Below are 22,686 nucleotides of genomic sequence, written 5' to 3' on the forward strand. Positions count from 1 at the left end.
TTTTTGGGAATTGACAAGTGAGACAGGTTTTTCCTCTGCCAAAGGGTGAAACCAACTGTCCATTCACTGGGGACAGTAAATATGTGCTGTTTGTAAACAGTGGAACACAGTTCAGGTTTTACAAGGAAATAAATGTGGGAACTCCACATGCTAACGGGAAAGTCTCCAGCCTGTTAAGGGGAAAGGCACAAAAATATGTTCAGTAGTCTGCCATGTGTGGAGTTCTTTTTTAAAGGAAAAGGAATACTATGTATGCACACAGTGAAATATATTTACTTGTGTATATATATGGAATATGCATATGAAATACGAAATATGTATATGAACATGCACAGATATGCATATGCATGAAGTATGCAAATGCATGCAGACTCTTACTTACACATATTTACAGGTAAATATATCAAAAACCCCAGCAAAGATATGGCAGACCCTAGCAATAAGGTTGGTGGGGAGCATGTAGGAGGGAGGCTTTGCACTGTATGCCCTATTGTATCTCCAATTTTGAACCATGGAAATGCATTCCCGATTTGTCAAATGCACAAAAAATAAGTTAATAAGAAAGGAGAGTAAGGGCGCCTGGGTGGCTCAGTGGGTTAAGCCGCTGCCTTCGGCTCAGGTCATGATCTCGGAGTCCTGGGATCGAGTCCCGCATCGGGCTCTCTGCTCAGCAGGGAGCCTGCTTCCTCCTGTCTCTCTGCCTGCCTCTCTGCCTGCTTGTGATCTCTCTCTGTCAAATAAATAAATAAAATCTTTAAAAAAAAAAAAGGAGAGTAAGATAAAAAGGCAAAAAAAAATCTGTAATTCCTAGAGTGTTTGAGTCTGGCTTCTGGGTTCCTATAATTAGAACACTCCAATGTTCTGATCGCTCCATAATTCTAGGGCTCTTGATGCTGAGGTTCTTTCCAGGACTCCCTAGGGTTTTATGCTTCGAAGGCCCCATGTGCCTGTCGCTCTGGACCAGCTCTGGGATCCCCGCCTAGGAACTGGGCACCCCGGTTCAGCTGGTCGTGACCACTGGCCCTCTCCCCTATTGCACACACGCACTGGACGCTCTCACCTCAGTGGGGGCCCGCAATTGACCAGGGAGATGGTCCTGCTGACGTAAGTGTCAGGTAGCAGCTCGCGAACTCCCGGATTCTCGTGGAATCGTTCCACCCGCTGCTGGAAGCTGGTGACAGGAGAAGGGGAGGGCGCGTGACAGATGGAGCACTGCTGGAGGAGGGTCTCTTGCTGGGCGCTCAGCCCGGCAAAGCCTGGGATCCTCCCTGAGGCGCCCCTGCCAGTCCTGACTTGGTTCCCTTTCATCTCTCCTTTCTCTGTTGGATCCTGGGTACTGATGCCGCCCCCGCCAGCCTTGCACCCCGGCACCACCCCCCGCACCTGGGCCCTCTGTACCTCTGCAGGAATTCCGCCAGCCCCCCCAGGCAGCAGTGGGCCATCCGCTCCCCAAACTCCTGGCTGATGCGGGGTGCTCGCTCCGTGTGCTCCTCAAGCAGCTGTGTGGTCCATGGCAAGGAGAAGGGGTGAGGAGTGGGGAGGTCCTGCTTTCCCACCGGGGCACTGTTCCCGCTGATTCTCCTTCCTCTTCCCCACCCCCTACCTCGCACACATCCTGCGCCAGGCTGCTGGGCCGGTCCTCCATGCTTCCCCAGTGCTCCTCGTTCTCCTGCAGCACCTGAAGCAGGGCTGCGCGCGTCTGAGCCTGCAGTGGGAAGGTGGGGGGACAGGCAGGAGTCAGGGGCACCTGGGAGCCTCTCCCTTCTTTCCTCCCCTGCCCCAAGGTCCCTACACCTTAGCCCCAAGCATATCTCAGTTCTACTCGTGAGCTTGCAAAGATTAGGGGGAGGAGGGAGGCTGGACCAGAAAACCTCCCCAGCCCTTTGCATCCCTAGCCCCTGATTTGGAGCTTGATATTAAGAGTCCGTAGTTTTGGGGCACCTGGGTGGTTCCGTCAGCTAAGCGTCTGCCTTCCGCTCAGGTTGTGATCCTGGGATCCCTGCATAAGGCTCCCTGCTCAGCGGAGAGCCTGCTTCTCCCTCTGCCCTCTCTCTCCTGTTCACCCTCTCTCTCTCTCTCTCAAATAAATAAATAAAATCTTAAATTAAAAAAAAAAAAGTCTGGAGTTTTAAGCTTCCTCCATCTGATAGCCAGAGTCTGAGGGTCTATTCTCTTATTATTTGATGGTCCCTAAGGCTCTGCTCCCCAGCTTCTGCAAAACAATTTGTTCAAGAGTCAGATTCTGTGATGCCCAGTTCCAAGGGTCTGGGATTCTAAGATTTACGCGTCTCTGATTCTCTGGTCCCATGTTCCCTTTTCCCTTCAGAGAATCTGGGAATATAGGTATGTCAGAGTCTAAGATTCTAGGCTCGCAGGTTACAAAGGTTCGGACTTCTTTGGCTGAGGCAGGACTGGCAAATAGGTGGCCAGGCTGGGTGTTTGTGGCCGGACCATTCTGCCGACTGGTTATTAACCAGGCTGACTGTCTGCCCTGCCTGGGTGCAGAGATCGCACTGATGCTCTCCTTCTGGGGGTCTTTGGGACTGTGAGCCAAGCTTCTGTGACTGACGCTTCCTCTAAGATTTGAAGTATCTCAATGTATCGAAACTTTATTGCTGCTCTATTACGCCTGGCTGGGTGCTTGGGTGAACAGAGCTGAAGCTAAGACCGAAGTGATCCGTGTGGGCTTACCTTTCAGTGTCTTTGGGGCAGAACTCAGAATCCACAAAGGGAAAAGGGAAATGGGAGTAGGGAAAGGAGGAGAGGAGGGGCCCCCAACCCCAGTACAACCCTTCCCTCCCTGCAGAGTGCCTCCTGCTCCGAAGTCCCCCAGTACCTTAACGTCTGTGACGCATTCGTCCTCCAAGCCCCGCAGGGTGCCGGGAGACAGAAGGGGCCCCAGCTCCCCATTCTCTAGGGCTACCAAGTCCACCAGCCCTAGGACCTCTCTGGGAGTGGGGGACAAGAGACAGGGAGGTCTGTGAGAGGGGGATCTGGGCAACGGAACCCCTCCACACCCAGTGTGCTTGTGACCCTGGGCCACTCCCTTCCTCTCTAGGGACCAGCTTTGCTCATCCCTCAAAGGAAGTCTCTGGAATGGTTGCTCCCCTCGCTCCAGCTCTCTGAGTCAGCTCCCTGATGAATGGTGTCCGGGTAAGACTTGCAGGGGTCAAGTCCAGGCTTGATGGTCTGGCACGCAAGATCTCAGCCATGATCAGCTTCACCAGACAGAAGTTCCCTCCCACCTCTGCTCCTTGTCCCCAGCACCTTACCTGGCCTTGGAGGCCTCCCCAGTCCAGCCCTCACTCCTCACTCCTCAGCACACCCGGCCTGTGTGATACCATCCCTCTCCCTAGCCCCCCCACCACCACCCATACACACCCCAAGCTTTGGCCCATGGCATCTTCTCAGACAGAAACATTATCTTCCTACTCCCACCCTCCCATTCCAGGAAGCTCTCCAGACTCCCTGTCCTGTCTCCCTCTCTCATAGATGGTGTGAGAGTGTCCTTAACACATATTCCCAGCGGGAATCTAGGAAGTCAATGTCACTAGCTGTTGCTTTTCCATTCTTCTAGTGACAACAGGATGACTCTGAGGAACCACCCACCCCACTCGCTTGCCGACATGTGGCTTGGGTGTGACCAGCTCCCCTTTCCCCGGACTGCGTAGGTGACCCAGTCATGGCTAATCATATTCCCTGCCCTACCCACAAAAATGGTTAGGTTTTAGGATCCAAAAAGCCTCCACAGTTTGAAGATTCTAGGACTGGGAACATCAAAGGTGCTGAGGTTCTAAGTGCTAAGGTTATAGAATTCAAGGGACCAGCAGCATTCCAGTCCTAACGCTGGAAGGATCCACAGTATCAAAGTTCTAGGCTCTAAAGAGGGGATGGGGCCAAGGTTTAGGATTTGAAGTCTCATTGGTGCTAATGTTCTAGGATTGAAAGTGTCAATGCTCCAGTTCTAAGACTGGAAGAATCAACAGGGCTAACGCCCTAGGATCTAAAGAGAGAGAGCCGTGTAAGGGTTCTAGAATTCTGAGGGTCAACTATGCCAAGATTTTAAGAATGCTGGTGCTAATGTTTTAGTATTTAAGAATCAGTGGTGTTAAGGTACTAGGACTGGAAGGTTTAATGGTACGAACATTCTAGGTTGAGAACCATCAACAGTGCTAAATTCTAGGACCAGAAGGGTGAACGGTACTGGGATTCTAATAGTATATATGTCAATGATGGGAAGGTTCTAGGCCTGGAGGGATCCAAGCACTGAGCTTCTAGAACTGAATGGGTCATTGGTGTTAATAGAGTCTAAGTCTGGAAGACTGGGAGGTGTTAAGGTTCTAAGACTGGAGGGGTCAATGATCAATGTTGATAAGATTCTGGGAGTCTAACTGTCAATGATGTGAAGGTTCTAGGGCTGGAAGTGTCCATGGTGCTAAGATTTTAAGAATGGAAAGATAACAATGCCAGGCTTCTAGAAGAAGGATCCACGATGCTTAGGTTCTAGGACTGGAAAGGTGACCAGCGCTATGGTTCCAAGGGTAGGAGTGCTGGGATGCTGCGCTCCTTGGGCTGGAGGTGTGGAGGTTTTAGAAGTAGAAGGACTGATATCGCTAAGGTTCTAGGGGGGAAGGGTGGACAGCGCCCAGATGCGCGGATTGTCAATGTAGCGGTGCGGAGGACTGGAAGGATCCCTGTGTTAAAGGATGCAGGAGTGCAATGGTACTGAGTTCTAAGACAGAAAAGGTCCACAGTGCTAAGGTTCTAGGGGTGTAAGTGTCCACCATGCAAAGGTTCTAGATCTGGACGGATCACCAGTGCCACGATTCTAGGACTGGGAGCGGGTGGGGCGGAGCTACACGTCCAAGGGCGGAAGTGGGGCTGAGGCTGAGGTCCGCGGGACTAAGGCTCTCAGACTACAGGGTGCCGAGATTTTAGAACCCGAAGGCCCTATGTCGCTAAGGTTCTAGCACTGGGAGGGTGGACAGTGCTCGGAGGCGCGGATTGTCCATGTCACCCCTGCCGAGGACCGGGAGGGTCAACGGTTTTAGGATTCTAGGACGGAAGAGTCAGCGGTTCCAAGGTCCTTGGCAAGTGAAGAGGCCAGGGTTGAGGGAGCGTGTGTTGGGGGGGCGGGGGGGAGGTTTGGGCGACCCTGGGGCGGCCGGCCCCGCCTCACCTGGGGTACACCTGGTTGTGCCAGTGCAGCAGCGCGTAGCGGTCGGTCAGCGGCAGCCTCCGGCGGGCGGCGGCCCCGAGCCACTCGGCCAGCGCGCCGTGGTAGCCGCGCAGGTAGACGCCGAAGGCTCCCAGGCCGGCAGGGTAGGCGGGCGCCAGGCGGCCCCGCACCACGCCCATGTCCTCCAGCAGCCGCGCCCGCAGCGCCTCCAGCTGCCCCGCCAGGCCCCCCGGCGCCCCGGGCGCCGCCGCCTCCAGGCGCTCCCGCGCCGCGCGCCCCACCGCCTCGGCCCAGCGGGCGCGCAGCTTGCGGGCGGCCCCCGGCCCCCGGCGCCCGTCGGCCGCCTCCTCCTGCAGCAGCACCTGGCCCAGCTGCGCCACGGCGCCCGCCCCGGCGCCCGCGCCCGGCCCGGGGCCCGCCAGCGTCTCGCGCACCAGCGCCCAGAGCTCGCGCTGCAGGGCCTCGTACAGCAGCGCCACGTCCCGCGCCCGGCGGCCCCCGCCTGCGCCCTCGGCCCCTGGCGGCCCGGGCGCGCCGCCGCCCCCCGACGACGCCAGCTCCTCGGCCTCCAGCTCCAAGATGTGCTCATCGGCCCGCGCGAGCTCGCGCTGCTGAATCAGGCTCAGGATCTCCAGCACTGTGGGGGCAGAGCGGGAGGTCAGGGGGAGGAAAGCGGGCCGGCAGGCTGGGGGAGGAGGGGGTGTAGGGAGGGGGAGATGACGGGCCTAGAAGGGAGTCCTGCAACGTTCCAGGAGAAGGGAGTCGGGAGAGGGAGGCGGGGGCAGGTTGAGGGAGGAAGGAGGGAGATGGCTAGGACCTGGGGGAGAGGACTGGAGATGGTTAGGGATGGACAGAGGAGGGTGGGCGATGGGATAGGTGTCCGGATAAGGGAAGTAGGTCAAAGGACTAGAGTAGCATCAGGAGACTAAGAAGAGGGTGGGAGGGGGAGGAGGATGGGGAGTAGTCTGGCCAGTTGGGGGTAAGGGATTGAGGCAGAAGGGAGAGGGCGGGGGAGGGCAGAGGGTGTTGGTGAGTAGCTTATGATATAGGAAGGGGTCAGGATATTTGAGGGGCAAGGACAGGAAAAGGGCATCAGACCTAGAGAAAGGGATCTGGGCAATGGGAGGGTTGGGGGAAGGTGAGTCCGAGCCAGGTAGGGGGAGAGGGTGGAGAGAAGCAGTGGATCAGAAGGGCAGAGTGGAGGCTTGGAGGTGGGGAGAGGTTGGCAAGACCAGTGATGGGGTCTTCTGGGGGATGGGATAGCTGTGGGGGTGACCTGAGACTCCCCCAGGAGCCAGCCCCATGGGGTTGGGAGGCCTTTGAGTGAAGGCAAAGGGAGGGTCCCGGTGGCCCAGGGTTACCCCCCCGACACCTCCACCCCCCTCCACTTCCTCCCTGGCAGAAAAACTGTTTCCCGGCCAGCGCTATTTCTGCCCATCCGTTTCCAGAAGGCGGGGGCTCCAGTCACCCCCTCGTCACCTCCCTGAAGTGCCCTCCCAGTCCCCAGGGAGCCAGGCCTGAAATAGCCTCTCACCAGGACCTAGAGGGTGCACGGAAAGGGCTCTCCTGAGGTCCCCAGTGCTGAGGCTGCTTGCCTGGGGGGAGGCCTGGGAGTGAGAATGAAGGTGGGGGCAGAGCCAGGGTTGGGGACCTCTGAGATGGGACCGAGATGGGACTGAGGGAAGGGATGAGGGTGAGGTTGGGGTGACATCTGCAGAGGGGACAGGAAAGCAGTTGCGAATGACATCTGGGGTTTGGGGGGTGTGTGGAGACGAGGGTGGATTTATGTGATCATTGAGCAGGAAAAGAAGGTGGAGATGGATGTGAGTTTGAAGATGAAATTTGGGCTTGAATTGGGACCAAGAACGTGGGCGGAGGTTGGGAATGGGAGGTTTGGACGGGGACTCCAGGTTGGGGTGGAGATGGCATTAAGAATGAAGGGGGAGGCTAGCTTGGGGGTGGGTTGAAGGTGGGTGCTGAGATGGGCCGGGGCTGGGGATTGGGCGGGAGACTAAATCAGGGACCCCGTTGCAGCTGTAGGCGGGACAGCAACGGCCTGGTGGGCAGGCAGTTGTCCTGGTGTTAGGCACAGGGATGGTTAAAGATGGTGTTTGGACAGAGGGATGGGTTGGGGTAAGCACGTGGATGTGTCCCAAGGTGGAGATGGCTGATGGGGTTGGAATAAGTGTGGGGTGGAAACCAAAAGGGCACTGAAGAAGACACTGGGGGTACAAACAGGGGTGGTGTCTTGAGTTGAACCGCGTCCCCCCCCAATGAAGAAAAAAGATGTGTGAAGTCCTAACCCCCCTCCCCATATCTCCGAATGGGGACCTTATCTGGAGACGGGTTCTTTATAGAGGTGATCAAGTTAAAATGAGGTCATAGGGGGACCTCCAAGCCAGTGTGACTGGTGTTCTTATACAAAGGGGAGATTTGGACACAGAAACAGATACACACAGAAGAGAGATGCTGTGAGGTCACAGCGAGAAGGCCCCATGGCGACGAAGGAACAGGAGAGGGGTGATCACAAGGTAGGGAACCCCCAGGTTGTCTGGCAGAGCGTTAGGTGCAGGAAGAGGAGGAAGGACTCTCCTTTGAGTTTCTGAGCGTGTGTGGACCCACCGCAACACCTTGATTTCCGACTTCTAGCCCCCAGAACTGAGGGGCTAGATCTCAACAGTTTCAGCCACCCGGTTTGTGGGACTTGCTGACTGCGGCGGCCCTGGGAACCGAACACGGGCCTTGGGGGACGCAGTCTGCAGATGCGGGTGGAAGGTAGGCACTAGGCATGGTGGTGAGTTTGAGATGAAGCTTGAACATGAGTTGAGGTAGGGATGAAGTTGAAGGTGGAGGCTGGGGTTTGGGACTGGGATGGAGTTAGGGTTGGGGTTCAGAGCGGGATGGAGAAGGAGAAGAGATTGGGGGTGAAGGAGGAGATTGAGGTGGGCGTGGGGGTCTGAGGCCAGGGTTGGGGCTGGGGATAGGAAGTGGGTGGGGATGGTATGGAGGTTAGGGAGGGGCAGAAGGTCAAGGTTGGAGATGGACCGGAGGTTAAATTTGGAAGGGATTGGGAGGGGATGGGACCGAAGTTGGTGATTCGCTTATCACAGGACATGGGGGTGAGGTCGAAGCCAGTGGTGGGTAGTGAGTGGGATGGATTGGGGGTGGGTGTGGAGACAGAGCTGGAGCCTGGGCTCGGTGATGGGGCTGGGGACTGCAGAGGGCGAACTGGTATCCTACATGGGGGTGGGCAGAAGTTGGAGAAGTGAATGGAGATAGGGTCACAGGTGGAGGCCAGGTCTGAGCAGGGGTTCCCGACTCACCTGACAGAGGCTCCTTCATCTTTGGGGGCTCGGGGACCTTGGGAGGGGGCTCAGGGGCCGCCTCGCCAGCGGGCACCACCCTCTCGGCCAGGGATGCACGACGGGGCTTGGGTCCGCGTCCCAGTCTCAGGAAGGCCAGTCTCCGGGCAGCCTCCCCAGCCGCCTCCTCGTCGCCCTGGGCTCGGGTCCCCTGAAGCCTGGCCAGGAGGCCAAAGTCTGCCGAGCTCCTGCGTATCCCTGGTGTCAGCACACGGCCCAGGAAGGAGCGGGGCTGCCCATCTCCAGGGCTGCCTGCCCGCCGGCCAGGGGTCCAGCCCAGCCGGAAGGGGGCCAGGCCAGCCAGCTTCTCCAGGGTGGCGCGGCGGCGACAAGATGTTCCGTTGGGCAGGGTCCCCAGCTCCCCAACCTCCTCTTCTTCCAATCCTGGAACTTCCTCAAAGGGGTTCTGAGAGGACCTCAGGGGCAGGGTCCCCGCCCGGGGCACTTTAGTGTCAGCCACCTCTAGATTCTTCAGGATGGGCATTTTGACAGGCAGGGACCTGGGGAAAACATAACAGACCCTCAGAGGGATTGACGGCAGTGGTGGGGTGTTGGTAATTGGTAATCCTGCCTCTGCATGCGGAGCCTGGTCTGAGCACTTGCCGATCCCATGAGGTTAGTACTATTATGATGCCCGTTCTGCAGGTGACACCCAAGGTCCCACAGTGACTCAGTGACTCAGCATTTGGACCCAGACCTATTGACTCTGGAGCTGGAGGTCTTTCCCCTCTACCCCGAGCACTGGCATTCCACCCTTTCCCTGCCTGGAGGCTTCATCATCTTTGTGGACCCTCCCACCCCATGAAGAAATAGACTCAGAGAGGGGAAGTGTCTTTCCCAAACTGGCACAGCCCATGAAGGGCACAGGCTGCCTAGGGACTCAGGCTCCACCATCTCCCCAGACGGCCAGTCACACACATGGGCATACGCCTCGTCTCCCCTGTCCCACCAGCACACCTGTCCGCTCTACCCCACCCTGTTCACTCCTTGAGGAAAACCTTCCTGGGAAATGTCCAGAACAGGCAAATCTGTAGAGCTAGAAAGGAGATGAGCATGAGCGGGGGCCAGGGGCTGGGAGAGGGGGGCTGGGGAGTGACTGCTTAATGGGTACAGGTTTCCTTTTCACAAGCGAAAATGTTCCGGAGGTACATAGTGCTTGACAATATTGTGAATGCACCAGGTGCCCCTGAATTGTATGCTTTAAAGTGGTTCATATGGTGAATTTTATATTATGCATATTTTACTACCCTTCCCCCTGCCAAAAAAAGAAAATTACTAGGTATTTGCCGGGTGAAGGCAGTGGGGACACAGTGGTGGCCAAGGTAGACCCAGTTCTTACCTCTTGGGGCTTGAAATCTCCCAAGATCGGCTCATCCCACCTCCTAAGTCCCTCATCTCCAACCCTCTCCATGGCCCCTTGCCCCAGTCCAAGCACCCTCTGCCCTCTAGCTTCCCCACTTCCTCCCTGGTCTTTGGGGTCCTGTCCTGCCCCACCTCAGCCCACCTTTGAGGTCCTTGTTAAAGCATAAACCTGCTCCCTATACTTCTCTTCACTTTGCATAGCTCCTCAGTGCCTGTGGGACAAAATTCAGCTGCCCTCACCTGCCAGCTGTGCCCTCACCAGTGCTGTCCCACATTCTCCTCCTCCTTGCTCTGGGCTCCTCCAGGTGTCAGCATTTGTGTAGATCCTTCTACAGGGAAACATGTTCTCCCCGCTTTAGGACCCAGCTCCAAAGTCCCCTCCTCCAGGAAGCCCTCCCTGATGCCCAGGCTGAGTCAAGTCGGCCCCCTCAGGATTTCTCCCATCCCAGCCCTGTCCAACCTGAGTTGTCACTGTCTGGGGATGAGTCTGTGTCCCTGCCACTGGACTGTGAAGCCCCGAGAGGACAGGGTCAGGCTGTCTCGGTCACCGCTGTGTCCCTAGCTCCCAGGGATGGCACTCAGGAAATGAATGGGTGCTAAACAGGAAATGAAGGAGGGAAGGACCTCATTCCTTGTGGGTGAGGAGGAGTCAAGCTGGAGAGATCAGTAAAGACCAGGCCATGCAAAGCCTCGAAGGGCCATGAGGAGGAACTTGGGCTATTTCCCAAGGACACTGGGGAGCCACAGAAGGGCACTTTTTAAAGTGATGAAATTGTTCAAACGTTCAGAAATCCAGAAAAATTTAGAAAACAAACACCCCCTGTGCCTCCAATCCTAGCAGCATCTAATGCAAACATTTGTCCTATTTGGTTCAGGTTGACTTTTTTTTTTTTTTTTTTAAAGAATCAAGCATTATAGACGCACCAAAGCCCCCCCACACCCTCCCCTGCCCCTGAATTCTCTAGCCCTCTCCCAAGGAAAGCACCATCCGGAATGTGAATCCCCATCCAAGCCTATGCCTCCGCATAGTGTTTGTAGCCAGAAACAATGTATTGTTTCCAGTGGTCTCCGGCTCTCTCTAAATGCAATCACACCATGCGTATCCAGCAACTTGCTGTCTGAGAGCTGGTTTTTGGCTCACATGCCACATGCCATGTGACATGGAGCCAGGTATCGCTCTGTGGCTCTAGTTGATATCCCTGAAGTGTTGCGTACTGTTCCACTGCTGGGCGACAGCAAAGCCATGTTGGCTCTTGGCTGTTCACACGTTCTCCTATCACCGGCACCAGACAGGCAGGTTGTTTCGAACTGGGACAGGTTCTGAGCAGGTGAGGGACAGGGTCGGGATTGGGCAGGCGTGTGCATGGTGGGTGGAGCATCTGGAAGGGGGCCCTGAGTGGGCAGGGCTGTGAGCGAGAGCATCTCCTTTCTGGGTGAAGACCCCCTTCTTTCCTCCCTGACTTCAGCCTCCAGACCTCAGCTGTTGTTCCTCAAGCCTCTCTCCAGTCTCCATGGTCCCCTGTCCCCCAGGGAGGCAGTCGCCATGGCAACCCTTGCCTGGAGCCCCCAGGGCTGTGGACAATCAATGCTAGCACCCCCATACACACACGCGTGCACACACACACACACACACACACACAAGCCACACACCGATTTCTCTTTCATTCTCCAAACAGGCTTCTCTGTGCTTCATCCCACAAATGGTTTCACTGTCCCCCAGCACTACCTCTGTCATCCCCCCCAAAACCCCACCTTCCCCTCAAAATAGGGGGCTCCAACTTCTCTCTAACAGAATTCAACATTACCCAAACTGCGTTTTTCCACTCCCCCACTGGCTGCCACATCCATCCCTGGACTGGATCCCATACCCCCAAACCATCCCCAACATCCTCAGACCCCATCAGACCCCACCTGAAAAGCGGCCCCCTCGTCTTTCCCTTTCCTGGCTCCAACACCCGTCTCTGCAGACGGGCTCTGACATCCTGCCCCCTCCGGCCCCCTCATCTGCCTCCTGGTGCCCGGCCCCTGACTCACTTCCGAGGCATCCCTCAAGCCCCCAGCCTCCCGACCTCCCACAGGATGTCTTGGCCACCAGCTTCCCTCTCTGGGCTCCGGCTCCTCCCCCTCCCCCTCCAGTCCCTCCCCCTCTGCTGCCAGCCTTTCCCCAAAGCCCTAAATCCTCCACAAGCAGCCTGACCCGTTTTCAGAACTCAGCACCTCCAGTCCCCAAGTCTGTATCAGAGAACAGCCCTCACACATTGTGTCCGCACTGGACCCCAACCACACCACCCTCCTCCAGACCTTGCCCCCCCAAAATCCTGTCATCAGCCTGTTTCAAATTCATGCACATCTTCCTTCGGAACCCCATCTCTTGCTCCCTGTCCATCCCAGCCTTGTCTTCTCTCCCACCTCCAAGCCCCCATCTCTTGGGGATGGAGCAAAGCACCCATCCCTCTCTGGCCCGTCTTCCCACCTGAACTCAGAGGGCATCAGACCCAGCCATGGCTCCGGTTTCCGTTAATGGTCCAAGCTCTCCCTGCTTCTTCGAAGTTTCTGTGGATCCCCAGGGTCCCCAAATTCTTCCCTGCTCCCCGCTCCTCCTGCCCTCTCACTCACCCTCCTAAGGGCAGACCCCACATTCTCTTTTCACCTCCTCTCCCCCCACAGCTGCCGTCCAGCCCAAATCCAGGGGGGCCCGGATGGGGGGGTGGGCATGCGGGTCCTGCCCCCCTCCTCCAGCACACTTACCTCCTACTCAGTGCAGTCCCTCTGTCCTTGCTGCTGCTGTCCTGCCCTGAGGACACATGAGCCAGAAATGCTGAGAGCTTGGAACTGGGGGGGGGGGGGTTAGAGGAGGTCAATTTCCTGTCAGGAAACCCCTCCCTCTCTGGGGCCAGGGGCGGGAAGGACTCTTTATCTGTCTGCCCTTTTAGGCCAAGCTGGGGTTGGGCTGGGAAGGACAAGGCCACAGTCCAGCCCCCCCCACCCTCCCCCGGAATTGCCCGCCCCCCCCCCCCCCCCCCCGCCTGCTCTTCACGCCTTCCAAGGTGACAACACCATCCTGGGCACCCTGGGGAGACACCCAATGCTGGACATGGGCCCAGAACTCTCCTCTGGGGTCCTTGCTCTGGAGTAGAGACATGGACGAAGGTTCTGCTGGTCCAGAAGCTGGGATTAGAGGCGGAAAGTGGGTGGCACTAAGCATGGCTTTGGAATTGTCCTCTCTGCCTGAAAGGCCTGGTCTCAGGGGTCCTGCATGGCTCCCTCCTTCAACATTATCCTGACCTCAGCTCCAGCACCATTCCTCAAAGGAGATTTTCCCTGAGCAGCAGAAGCCCTTCTCCATAACCTCCCCCATCCCCTCTCTCCCCCAGGGACTGGCTCCCATTTGTCCATTCCTTTATGTCACCTTCCTCAATTTGAATGATAAGATTTCTCTGACTCCCTTGTAGAGTTCTTTTTTTTCCTTTTTCTTTTTTTTTAAAGATTTTATTTATTTAGGAGTGCCTGGATGGCTCAGTTGTTAAACATCTGTTTGGTTCAGGTCATCAGCCCACATAGGGCTCTGCTTCTCCCTCTCCCACTCTCCCTGCTTGCATTCCCTCTCTTGCTGTCTCTCTCTGTCAAATAAAGTCTTAGAAATATCTATTTTATTTATTTATTTGTCAGAGAGAGAGAAAGGGTACAAGCAGGGGGAGCAGCAGGCAGAGGGAGATGCAGGCTTCCCGCTGAGCTAGGAGCCCGAAGCAGGGCTCCATCCTGGGACCCCAAGATCATGACCTGATCTGAAGGCAGATGCTTCACTAAGCCACCCAGGTGTTCCTTCCTTGTAGAGTTTCTGACTCTCCCACTGGAATGGGAATTCAAAGCAGAGTTTGCTTACCTTGTTCATCTTTATATCCCAAGATACATGCCTAGCACATAGTAGGTGCTCACTAAAGATTTATTAACCAGGCACACACATGGGGATGGATTAGAGCTAAGGAGCTCTAATCTGGAAACTGGGGATGCATATGGCAGGTGCGGGGGTGAGGTGGCTGCGAATGGATTGGGGATTGGGGGGTGTTAGATGCAGGATTAGGATTCTTTTTAAGGTTTTAGGTTTAGAACTCAGGCACAGCATCCCAGGTGTTAGGCCTGGAACAAGGGATCACTTGCCTAGGCAAAGTTGGGGTTGGTGTGGGATTAGGGTCCGGGCTGGGCTCAGGAATCTTTGCTTCTCTCCGGGCCCCAGGAAGGGCTCTGCAGACACTGAGGCTGGGAGAAGTGGGTCAGGGGTTAAGACTGCAAGGTCTGAAGGCCTCAGATCAAGGACTGGATTTGCTAGACAATGAGCCCTGGGAAAGGAGCTGCGGAGGTCAGTGTGGATCATGGTAATCAGAAGAGGGTGAGTAGCTCTGGCTGGAACCAGCTGGTCTGTTGTGGGCGGTGATAGCTCTCAGCGCTCCTTTTCTTTTTTTTAATTTAATTTTTTATTGAGATATAATTCACATGCCATAAAATTTTCCCTTTGTCGGGAAGAAGCAGAGAGAGCTCCTTTTTTTTTTTTTTTTTTTTAAAGATTTTACTTACTAGGCCGCCTGGGTGGCTCAGTAGGTTAAGCCTCTGCTTAACTTGGGTTATGATCCAGTTATGATCTCAGGTTCCTGGGATCAAGCCCCGGCATCATCGGGCTCTCTGCTCAGCAGGGAGCCTGGTTCCCCCGCTCTCTCTGCCTGCCTCTCTGCCTACTTGTGATCTCTCTTTCTCTGTCAAATAAATAAATTAAAATTCTTTAAAAAAAAGTTTACTTACTTATTTGTCAGAGAGAGAAAGCACAAGCAAGGGGGAGCCGCAGACAGAAGGAGAAACAGGTTTCCCACTGAGCAAGGAGCCTGATGCAGGACTCCATCCCAAGACCCTAGAATCATGCCCTGAGCCAAAGGCAGACACTTAACCCACCGAGCCCCCACTCCCAGCACCCCGGGGCAGAGAGAGAGATCTTAAGCAGATGATTCCACACCCAGCGGAGCCCCACACAGGGCTCAATCTTACCACCCTGAGATCATGACCTGAACGGAAATCAGGAAGTGGGTCGCTTAATGGAGCCCCTCAGATGCCCCTAAAATTCATCCTTTTAAGGGTCAGTGGTTTTGAGTATATTCACAAGGATGCAGCATCTGTCACCACTATCTAATTCCAGAACATTTTCATACCTCAAAAAGAGACCTGTAACCCCGTTAGCAGCCCCTCCCCATTCTCCTTTGCTTCCAGCCCCGTGGATTTCCCTATTCCGGACATTCCACAGAAAAGGAACCATAGAGTCTTTTGCGTCGGGCTACTTTGGCTAAGCGTCCTGTTTTTAAGGTTCACCATTTTGTAGCCCCCCCCCCCCGCGCCCCGCAACCAACTTCATTTAGCCTCAGTCCCCGCATCTGGGGTGGGGCCGGTCCTCGGGTCTGGAGAACCAGGGTGGGGCCTGAGGTGTGGTGGAGGTCAGGTGTGTGTAGGGAGGTGGTCTGCTGCCCCCTCGTGGTGCCTGGGGGAACTGCAGCTTTCCCTGCTAATCCTGGGAAGGAGTGACTCAGCTCCCCGAACCCATCCCCAAGACCCCACCTCTCACCCAGCAGAGCTCTCAGGATCTCAGAACTTCCAGAACACCAGCCTGAACTCCTCCCTCTCGGTGTCCCACCATCCCCGACACTCCTTGGGTACCATCTGCTGAGTAATAACAGTAATGTCATCCACTTAGAAAGTTCTAATCTGTTCAAATGCATATAGTCTCCTTAATGTACCGCACACTGAGGTTGCTGCTATGATTTTGCAGGGACAGGAAGCCATAGTGGTTAAGAGCCCAAGTTCCAGAGTTTGGAAGCCCTCCGTTTCAAATCTCAGTCCTGCCGCTCACCAACCATGTGACCTTCACCATGTGATTTTTTTTTTTTTTTTAAATTCTTAGGCTCTCTGTTCCCTCATGTGTAAGTGGGGCTGATAATCATGGTCCAACCTCACAGGGTGGCAGAAAGGATAAAGGGCTCAGAGCCTGACACAAAGGAAGCCTCTGTCTATGTACCTGAGAGTTTCAACCAGTGGTAGATGAGCTGGTCAGTGTTTCACAACCAGCTCTCTGGGGGGCTGGGGGCAGGGGAGCCTTTATTTGTGGCGTTTGCCAATTTCCACGGTGTAAATATCCCCACCATGACTAATTCCAGCTTGAATTCGGTGATGTCAAGCTACAGTGATGTCACTGAAAGTGTTTTTGGTGGGGGGAAGAGACGTGCAGTAGCACGTTATACGGTTGTATCTATGAACGTACAAGAGATGTAAATAACCTATGATCGCAGATAATAGTAAAATGTAGTAAAACCATTAGGTTATGATGAGTATTTATTCCCTTTGTTTTCGATATAATTTATTTAATTATGTGTTTGCATAATTTAATCTTTTATAATGGCTGTTTAACAACCAGTTCCAAGATTCCTGCGACTTTAACAGCCGGCTCACTCGGACTGACTCCCAACACGCTGCTGTTAGCATCACACCCCTATTTTAGAAAGGGAAACCGAGGCTCGAAAAGATGACCAGTCAGACAGGGGCAGGGCAGGACCCCATCCATCCAAGGGCTGTAGGATTCTGGGGCCAGGATGGGCTGTGCAATGCCCCTCTTTCTTTCATCCCACCCCGGCATGGATGGTCCCCACAGTTCCGGATGACCTCAGCGAAGACCTTGCCTCTGTGGTTTCAGTTTGCCCATCCCAGCAGCTGCTGAGCCCTGCAGGTGAATACTTACACAGGGCTCTTTGGCACCTGCTTCAGCCCTGCCAGGAAGGCAGCATGTCGATCCTTCCCTCACCTTATAGACTGGGAAACTGAGGTTCTGCTCTGCGTCACAGAGCGATAGGGAGAGTCCTCAGACCCCAGATGGGGTGCACAGGAGAGGAACCGGCTGCCACAACCTTAGGCTCTGGAGTGTTCTGGGAAGTGGGAGGCAGCATCGCTAGAGATGGTGGTCAGGCTTTGGCGGTGGCTCTGCCTAGCACCCTGTGCCCCCAGCACCCTTAGTACTACGCTCCCAAGCAAGAACTTCCTGGGCCCCAAGACTGGAGACAGGGTGGGCTGGGAGGGAGAATGGGGACCACGCCGTCGGCCTGGCTCTCGTCCCTGGGGGCTTCTCTGCCTCTGCCTCCATTCTGTTCACAGGTCTCTGAGTCTCTGTCTCTCTTTGTCTCTTTTCGCCTCTCCCTCAGTCTCCGTGTGTGCGTCTCTCAGGCTTTGTCGCTCTCTGTGTCTCTGTTCTCTCTAAATTTCTCTTTGCCTGCGTCTATTTCCCTGTTTTTCTCCCTCTTTCTTTCTCTTTTTGTCGCTCCGATCTTTTGGCTCCGTTGACATCTCTTTGTGTGTCTGGGCTTCTCCTCGCGTCTGTCCCTCTCTCCTGTATCTCTTTGTCTCTCCCTATCTCTGCGTCTCTCGGTATCTTCCTCCGCGTCTCTGGCGCTCTGCCCTGGCGTATCTCTCCCCTTCTCTTCCGGTGAATCTCTGCTCTCCTGTGAGAACACGCTCGCTACCGACGCGCCCAGACCTGCCTCCACCCCCAGAGCCCCCGGCTAGCCCGGACCTGCGCCTTTAAGGGCCGGCGGCAGCGGGCGGGGTCTCGGCGGCCACGCCCTGCCCGCCCCTCCCCCTGACGTCCCTTCCTCCCAGGCCCCTCCACCGCCTCCCTCCGCCGCCGCCCGGGCCGGCTCCGCGCCCCCTCCCCGGCCCCCGCCCGCCCGCCCGCCCGCCCGCCTGCCCGCCGCCCCCATGGCGCCCCGGGCCCCCACTGCACTGGGCCACTAGGACCCTCGGCGTCCCCTTCCCTTCCCCGCCCTGCCCCCCTCTCCCGCGGCGCGAACCCCGGTGTCCACGGCGCCCAGCTTTTGAGCTCGCGTCCCCAGGCCAGCGGGGGGGGAGGGGAAGAGAGGGGACCCCAGGACCCCCGCCCCCCCCCCAACCCGGCCGCCCAGTCCCCCGGGACCCGGAGAAAATGTCTTCGCGGACGGCTCTGGCCCCGGGCAACGATCGGAACTCGGACACGGTGAGTGGGGCCCGGCCCCTTGGGGAGCGCCGGTCGGGTTCAGCCGCGGAACCCCTCGTCCTGGTGTGCCTCTAGCTGCGCGAGCTCCTACCTTCATTCCCCGGGCCCGGCCCGGCTTGCCACCTCCCGACCCCCGCCTGGACTTCCAGGCCTCTCGACCCTCCCCCACTCCAGCTCAGCCCGACCCCAGGGGCGCCCCTCTCTCGGGACCCCCTCTTGTCCCTCTGCAGACCGCTTCCGCTCGGGTCTCCTCCCTCCAGGAAGCCCCCTCCTCTGCCTTCCAGGAACCCCTCCCTTCTCCGGCGTGTTCTTAAGCCCCTTCCCCTCCTGGCCGCCCGCATCCGACAACTCGCTCCCTCCTGGATTTGCGGGGCCCTTGACCCCAAGGCCCAGCCCTGGTCCTCTCCCAGGAAGGCCTGGCCCAGTCCGGCCTCTGGCTCGGCCTTCCCCATCTGGATGTGGGTGCCTGCTCCCCAGGAGCCCCCCTCTTCTCATTCTCAGCCTTCCGCCCCTCTGGATCCTCCTGGATCCTGTGGGCACCCCCTCACAGGAAGCCGGTTTCCACCTTTTCCTGGGCCCAGGGCCCTTTCTAGCTTGTTCAAGGTCTCTCCACTCCCAGGCCTGGCCCCTATCTTCCAAGAAGCCCTGTCCCTGGATTCCCAGTACGGCGCCCCCCCTCCCCACTGCCCCCCTGGACCCTCTCTGAGCTCTTCTCCCAGGCAGTCTTGGCCTCCAACTTCCAGGCCCCTAGCCTAGTCTGGGATTTCTAGGCCCTGGACTAGTCTGACTCCAGGCCTCATCCTCCCTGTATCAACTCTTCAGCATCTGGCAAGCCCCCTCCCCAAGTCCCCAACCCCTTGATCCCCTCCTGGTCCAGGAGTGCCCTCCCAGGATATTACCTCTTCCTCTCATCCCCAGGTCCCCAGCCCTTCTGCACCAGGGCCTTCCTCTTCCTTACCAGGGTGGTCTGACCTCCCAGGGAAAGCCCCCTCCTCAACTTCAGAGGCCTCTCCCGTCTCACAAGGCTGGGCCCCAGCTCCTTCTTCCAGGAGACTCCTGGACTTAAAGCCTGGGGTCTTGCCCTGGCTGTAAGCCCTCTTCTCTTGGGGTCTGTCCGCTGGAGACCTCCTCCCCAAGTTTCTGGGCCCTTTTGACCTCCACAAGGCTCAGGTTTTCTTCTTCTGGGCTGCCCTCTGCCCAGAAGACCCTTCTCCAGGACTCGCATGCTCCTGGACCTTTCTCTGCTTCCAAAGACTAGAAACTCCTAGAAACCCCCTCCTTTAACTTCTAGGAGTTTCCTCAGCTCCTCTGAGTTCCACTGCCCCATGGCTTTAACCCTTTCCACTATTCCCAGGCCCCCGTCCCTGTACCACAGCCCAGAACAATCCTGGGAGGGGAGGACCCCCCCCATCTCCCCAGTTTCTCATTACTCTCAGCCCTTCTACAGGGCCTCCCCCCAACCCCAGCTGGGGTCTTTGTTCCTTTTCCCCTAGGCCTCTGCCAGGTCCCTGCACCCCTACCCAGCCACCCTCCCTCCAGATCCCCTACCAGAGAGACTGATCTCCGTCCCTTCGTCCTGCAAGACCCTCCCTCATAGGGAGCCCCACCACCACCACCACCACAGCCCACACCCGACAGGCCAGACTCTGATTTGGAGTCTCTGCTGAGATCTCCACCCTTCCCCCCAAGTCCCTCAGAAAGTGCCAGGGAGCCCACGGGCCCGGGTTCAAATGCTGGCTCTCTCTGCCAGCCGGTTTGCGCTGTGTCCTCAGATTACCGCTGCTTCCTTTCTGAGCCTCAGTTTCCTGCTCCGAAAAATGGGGATGATCCCTTGAGTCCCTCAGAGGGGGAAGCCTGGTCCATGGGCCGTGCTCCACACCTGTCCACCGCTGTTGTGAGGAAGGCTGTGAGTCAGAGGGGCCGTGCCTTCTCCACCTGGGGCTGTCATCGGTTGTGGCTAGAGTTCATGGATCCCCTCCCTGCTCCAAGCCTCAGTTTATCTCGAAATAGGGTTGATGGAAGCATCTCCCTGTTAGGACTGTTTTCAGGACCCAAGGAGATAATGTGAGTAAGAAGTGCTTGTCGCTGCACTCGGATTGTTGCTGTGATTCTTCCGATAAGCATGGGTTCAAATCTAGTTTCTGGCCCTCCCTAGCTGTGTGACCTCAGGCAAGTGATGTCACCACTGTGAGCCTCCGCATCCTTATCCGTAAAATGGGGCTCCTCAGAGCACTTCCTCCTCTTTCCTGGTCCGGACTTGTGCCTGGTGGGCATTTGGGGGGCCAGTCCCCTTCTCTCCTCTTGTCTCTTGTCCTTCCAACTTGTGTGTAAGTCCCGCTTGTCTGTCCTGCCTCGGGCTCACCTCTCCCTCTGGAACTGGAGGTCGCAGGCTCTTCTCCTGCTCCCCACTGCCCCGTCACCATGACGACAGCCATGTGGGGGTCATGCCCCCCCACCCCAAGTTCCAGGGCTCCCCCCACCACCTTGGAACTCTCTGGAGGTTCCCTAGCAACAGGCCCCTGTGTTGGGGCGCCAGCCCGCCAGTCGGGCGGTAAGGAGGGAGCCAGGCCAGCTGGTGGTGCCAGCCAATTTTAGCTCCCGCCCCCGGCCCCTGGGGGCCTCTGTCACCCACTGCCCCAGCCGCCCCTTGCAGGGGTCCCTCAAGCATGCTGCTTTCAGTGGGGTGCCAGCCCACCCCCAGTTTGGCTCCCCTGGTGCCACCTGATGGGGGTTCTTCTCCAAGCCCTTATCTCCGTAGGGATCAGGGGCCTTAGCGGCCAGGATCTCCACCTCCCTGCCCGCCCTCTTCTCCTGGGAGGAGACCTGAGGTTGTGAGGAACCCAGTGGGATGTGGGAAAGAGCTAGCCTTCTGCTTCTCTGCCCTGTGACCTTGGCCGAGGTACTCACTGCCTCAACTTTGAGGGAGGGGTCCCTGTCTGGAGAGTGTGGATGGTTACTGGATCCTGGTGGGAGGTCCCCCGGTGAGGGCACCGTGGGTGGCAATCTTTCTGCGCCTCGTGGGGGAAACTGTGTGACCTTGACAGGATACCTTCTCTCTCCAAGCCTCAGTTTCTCCTCTGGAGGGTGAGGAGGTAGGTTCCGCCCTCAATGGGCTCCCAGGGGAATTAAATGGAGATGAGGTGCTTACTAGCCCGAGCCTTGGCCCGTAGTAAAAGCAGTGTAATAAAAACATGTAGGAGTGTGAGTCAGTGCGATACGGTGATGGCGAGGGACAGCAGCTCTGGGGTAAACTGTCCCGCTCCAGGCTTCAGTTTCCCTCCCTTAAGAAGGGGATGGTGACCGAATCAGACATCACCCCTGTTAAGTAGCCATGCGGATTCCCTGTTGCCTACCTGGCCTTTCCTCTCCTCGGCTCCCTTTGTCTTCCTGCTTCCTACCCCTGCCCTGGGGAGGGCACCGGGGGGGGGGCGTGGGGGGGCTGCCTGGGTCTGAGCAGAGCCCCCTGGGCTGGGGCCTCTGGCTCCCTCCACCGCCCCCACCCTGGGCTCCAGCCCAGCGCTGAACGGGAGGCATAGTCCCTGGGGCTCACAATCAGGACAGGGCAGCCTGGAGCAGGCTGTGACCTGTGGGGGAGAGCCCAGGAGGGACAGGACGGCAGGAACGGAACGTCTGGGACAGATGGGAGCATGGGCGTGGGAGACAGTGGGTCAGGAGCCGCAGCGGTTCCCAGGGTGGTGGTGCGGGGCACGGGGGAGGCCCCTGTGTTTCCACAGGAGGAAGGTAACAGTGCGGGGCTGGAAGGTCAGGGCACAATGAAAGAGTGTTGGTTACAGTGTTTGGAGTGGAATTTGGGGCAAGAAGAATTGCGAGAAAATGTTAGGGGCAGTAAGCTGATAACAAAATGCTGCTCTTGGGGTTCAGAGTAGAATCGGGGGGCAGACAGGGAGGTGAGGGGTGACCCAGGATATGTCAAGAGCTGCGAGAGACCGGGGGTGGAGTTGGACCCAGATTGAGGACACGGGTTGGGAGAGAGGGACACGGCATTTGGAAGAAAATACTGTGGTCCCAGCACCTGGAGATGAAGTTGCAGGGAGACTGACTGTTGGAGGGGAGCGAGGAGGAGCCTGATGTCTGGGACCCCGGATGCTGCAGAGTTGGGGGGTGGCCCAGCCTTTGTGTTCTTGGAGACGTCCTCTTGTAGAGAGATTTGGGGGATCCCCAAAGGCAGCGTGCTTCCCTCTGGCCTGGGTTTGGGAAGGACCACGAAGGGGCCAGTGGCCACAGCTGGAAGTCAAGTGGCCCAGCCCCCGGGAGCCCCCCACTCCCCGGAGCCCCCGAAGGCAGGATCGGACGGGCGCTGCCCACCACTCACTCTTCGTCTCCCCTGTCCAGCATGGCACCTTGGGCAGTGGCCGCTCCTCAGACAAGGGACCGTCCTGGTCCAGCCGCTCCCTGGGTGCCCGCTGCCGGAACTCCATCGCCTCCTGTCCCGAGGAGCAGCCCCACGTGGGCAACTACCGCCTGCTGAGAACCATCGGGAAGGGCAACTTTGCCAAAGTCAAGCTGGCCCGGCACATCCTCACCGGCCGGGAGGTGAGTCGGGGTGATGGGTGGGGGGCGGGGCACGGGTGTGTGGGAGGTGGGGCGAGGTCAGACTTGGCCCTCGTTGCTTTGCTTCCTGACCTCAGGTGAGTCCCTGACTCTCCCCGGGACAGGTCAAGACATCTCAGGATTGTCCAGAAGAGTCCAAGGAGAATTGGGTTACCGTG

General features: G+C 57.2%; 2 protein-coding genes across 3 annotated transcripts in view; one reads left to right on the plus strand and one right to left on the minus strand.

Moving 5' to 3' along the window:
- EXOC3L2 (exocyst complex component 3 like 2) overlaps nt 1-22,686 on the minus strand; it is a 36,015-nt gene that overhangs the window by 10,070 nt on the left and 3,259 nt on the right. Inside the window, exons 2-8 of the mRNA XM_047710849.1 lie at nt 12,652-12,692; nt 8,503-9,041; nt 5,180-5,816; nt 2,837-2,948; nt 1,604-1,705; nt 1,399-1,499; nt 1,061-1,171 (exon numbers count right to left, since the gene is read on the minus strand). Of these exons, the coding sequence (XP_047566805.1) occupies nt 1,061-1,171; nt 1,399-1,499; nt 1,604-1,705; nt 2,837-2,948; nt 5,180-5,816; nt 8,503-9,025 (1,586 nt within the window). The 5' untranslated portion in view covers nt 9,026-9,041; nt 12,652-12,692. The remainder of the gene's footprint in view (nt 1-1,060; nt 1,172-1,398; nt 1,500-1,603; nt 1,706-2,836; nt 2,949-5,179; nt 5,817-8,502; nt 9,042-12,651; nt 12,693-22,686) is intronic.
- The window catches only part of MARK4 (microtubule affinity regulating kinase 4), a 28,548-nt gene continuing 23,471 nt past the window's right edge, over nt 17,610-22,686 (plus strand). The window contains exons 1-2 of one of the 2 annotated variants that reach the window (XM_047710852.1): nt 17,610-17,956; nt 22,310-22,510. In XM_047710852.1, the coding sequence (XP_047566808.1) occupies nt 17,906-17,956; nt 22,310-22,510 (252 nt within the window). In that variant the 5' untranslated portion in view covers nt 17,610-17,905. The remainder of the gene's footprint in view (nt 17,957-22,309; nt 22,511-22,686) is intronic. The other variant, XM_047710850.1, reaches the window with a different exon arrangement.

The sequence above is a fragment of the Lutra lutra genome, chromosome 17 (assembly GCF_902655055.1).
Source record: "Lutra lutra chromosome 17, mLutLut1.2, whole genome shotgun sequence".
NCBI classification, from domain to species: domain Eukaryota; kingdom Metazoa; phylum Chordata; class Mammalia; order Carnivora; family Mustelidae; genus Lutra; species Lutra lutra.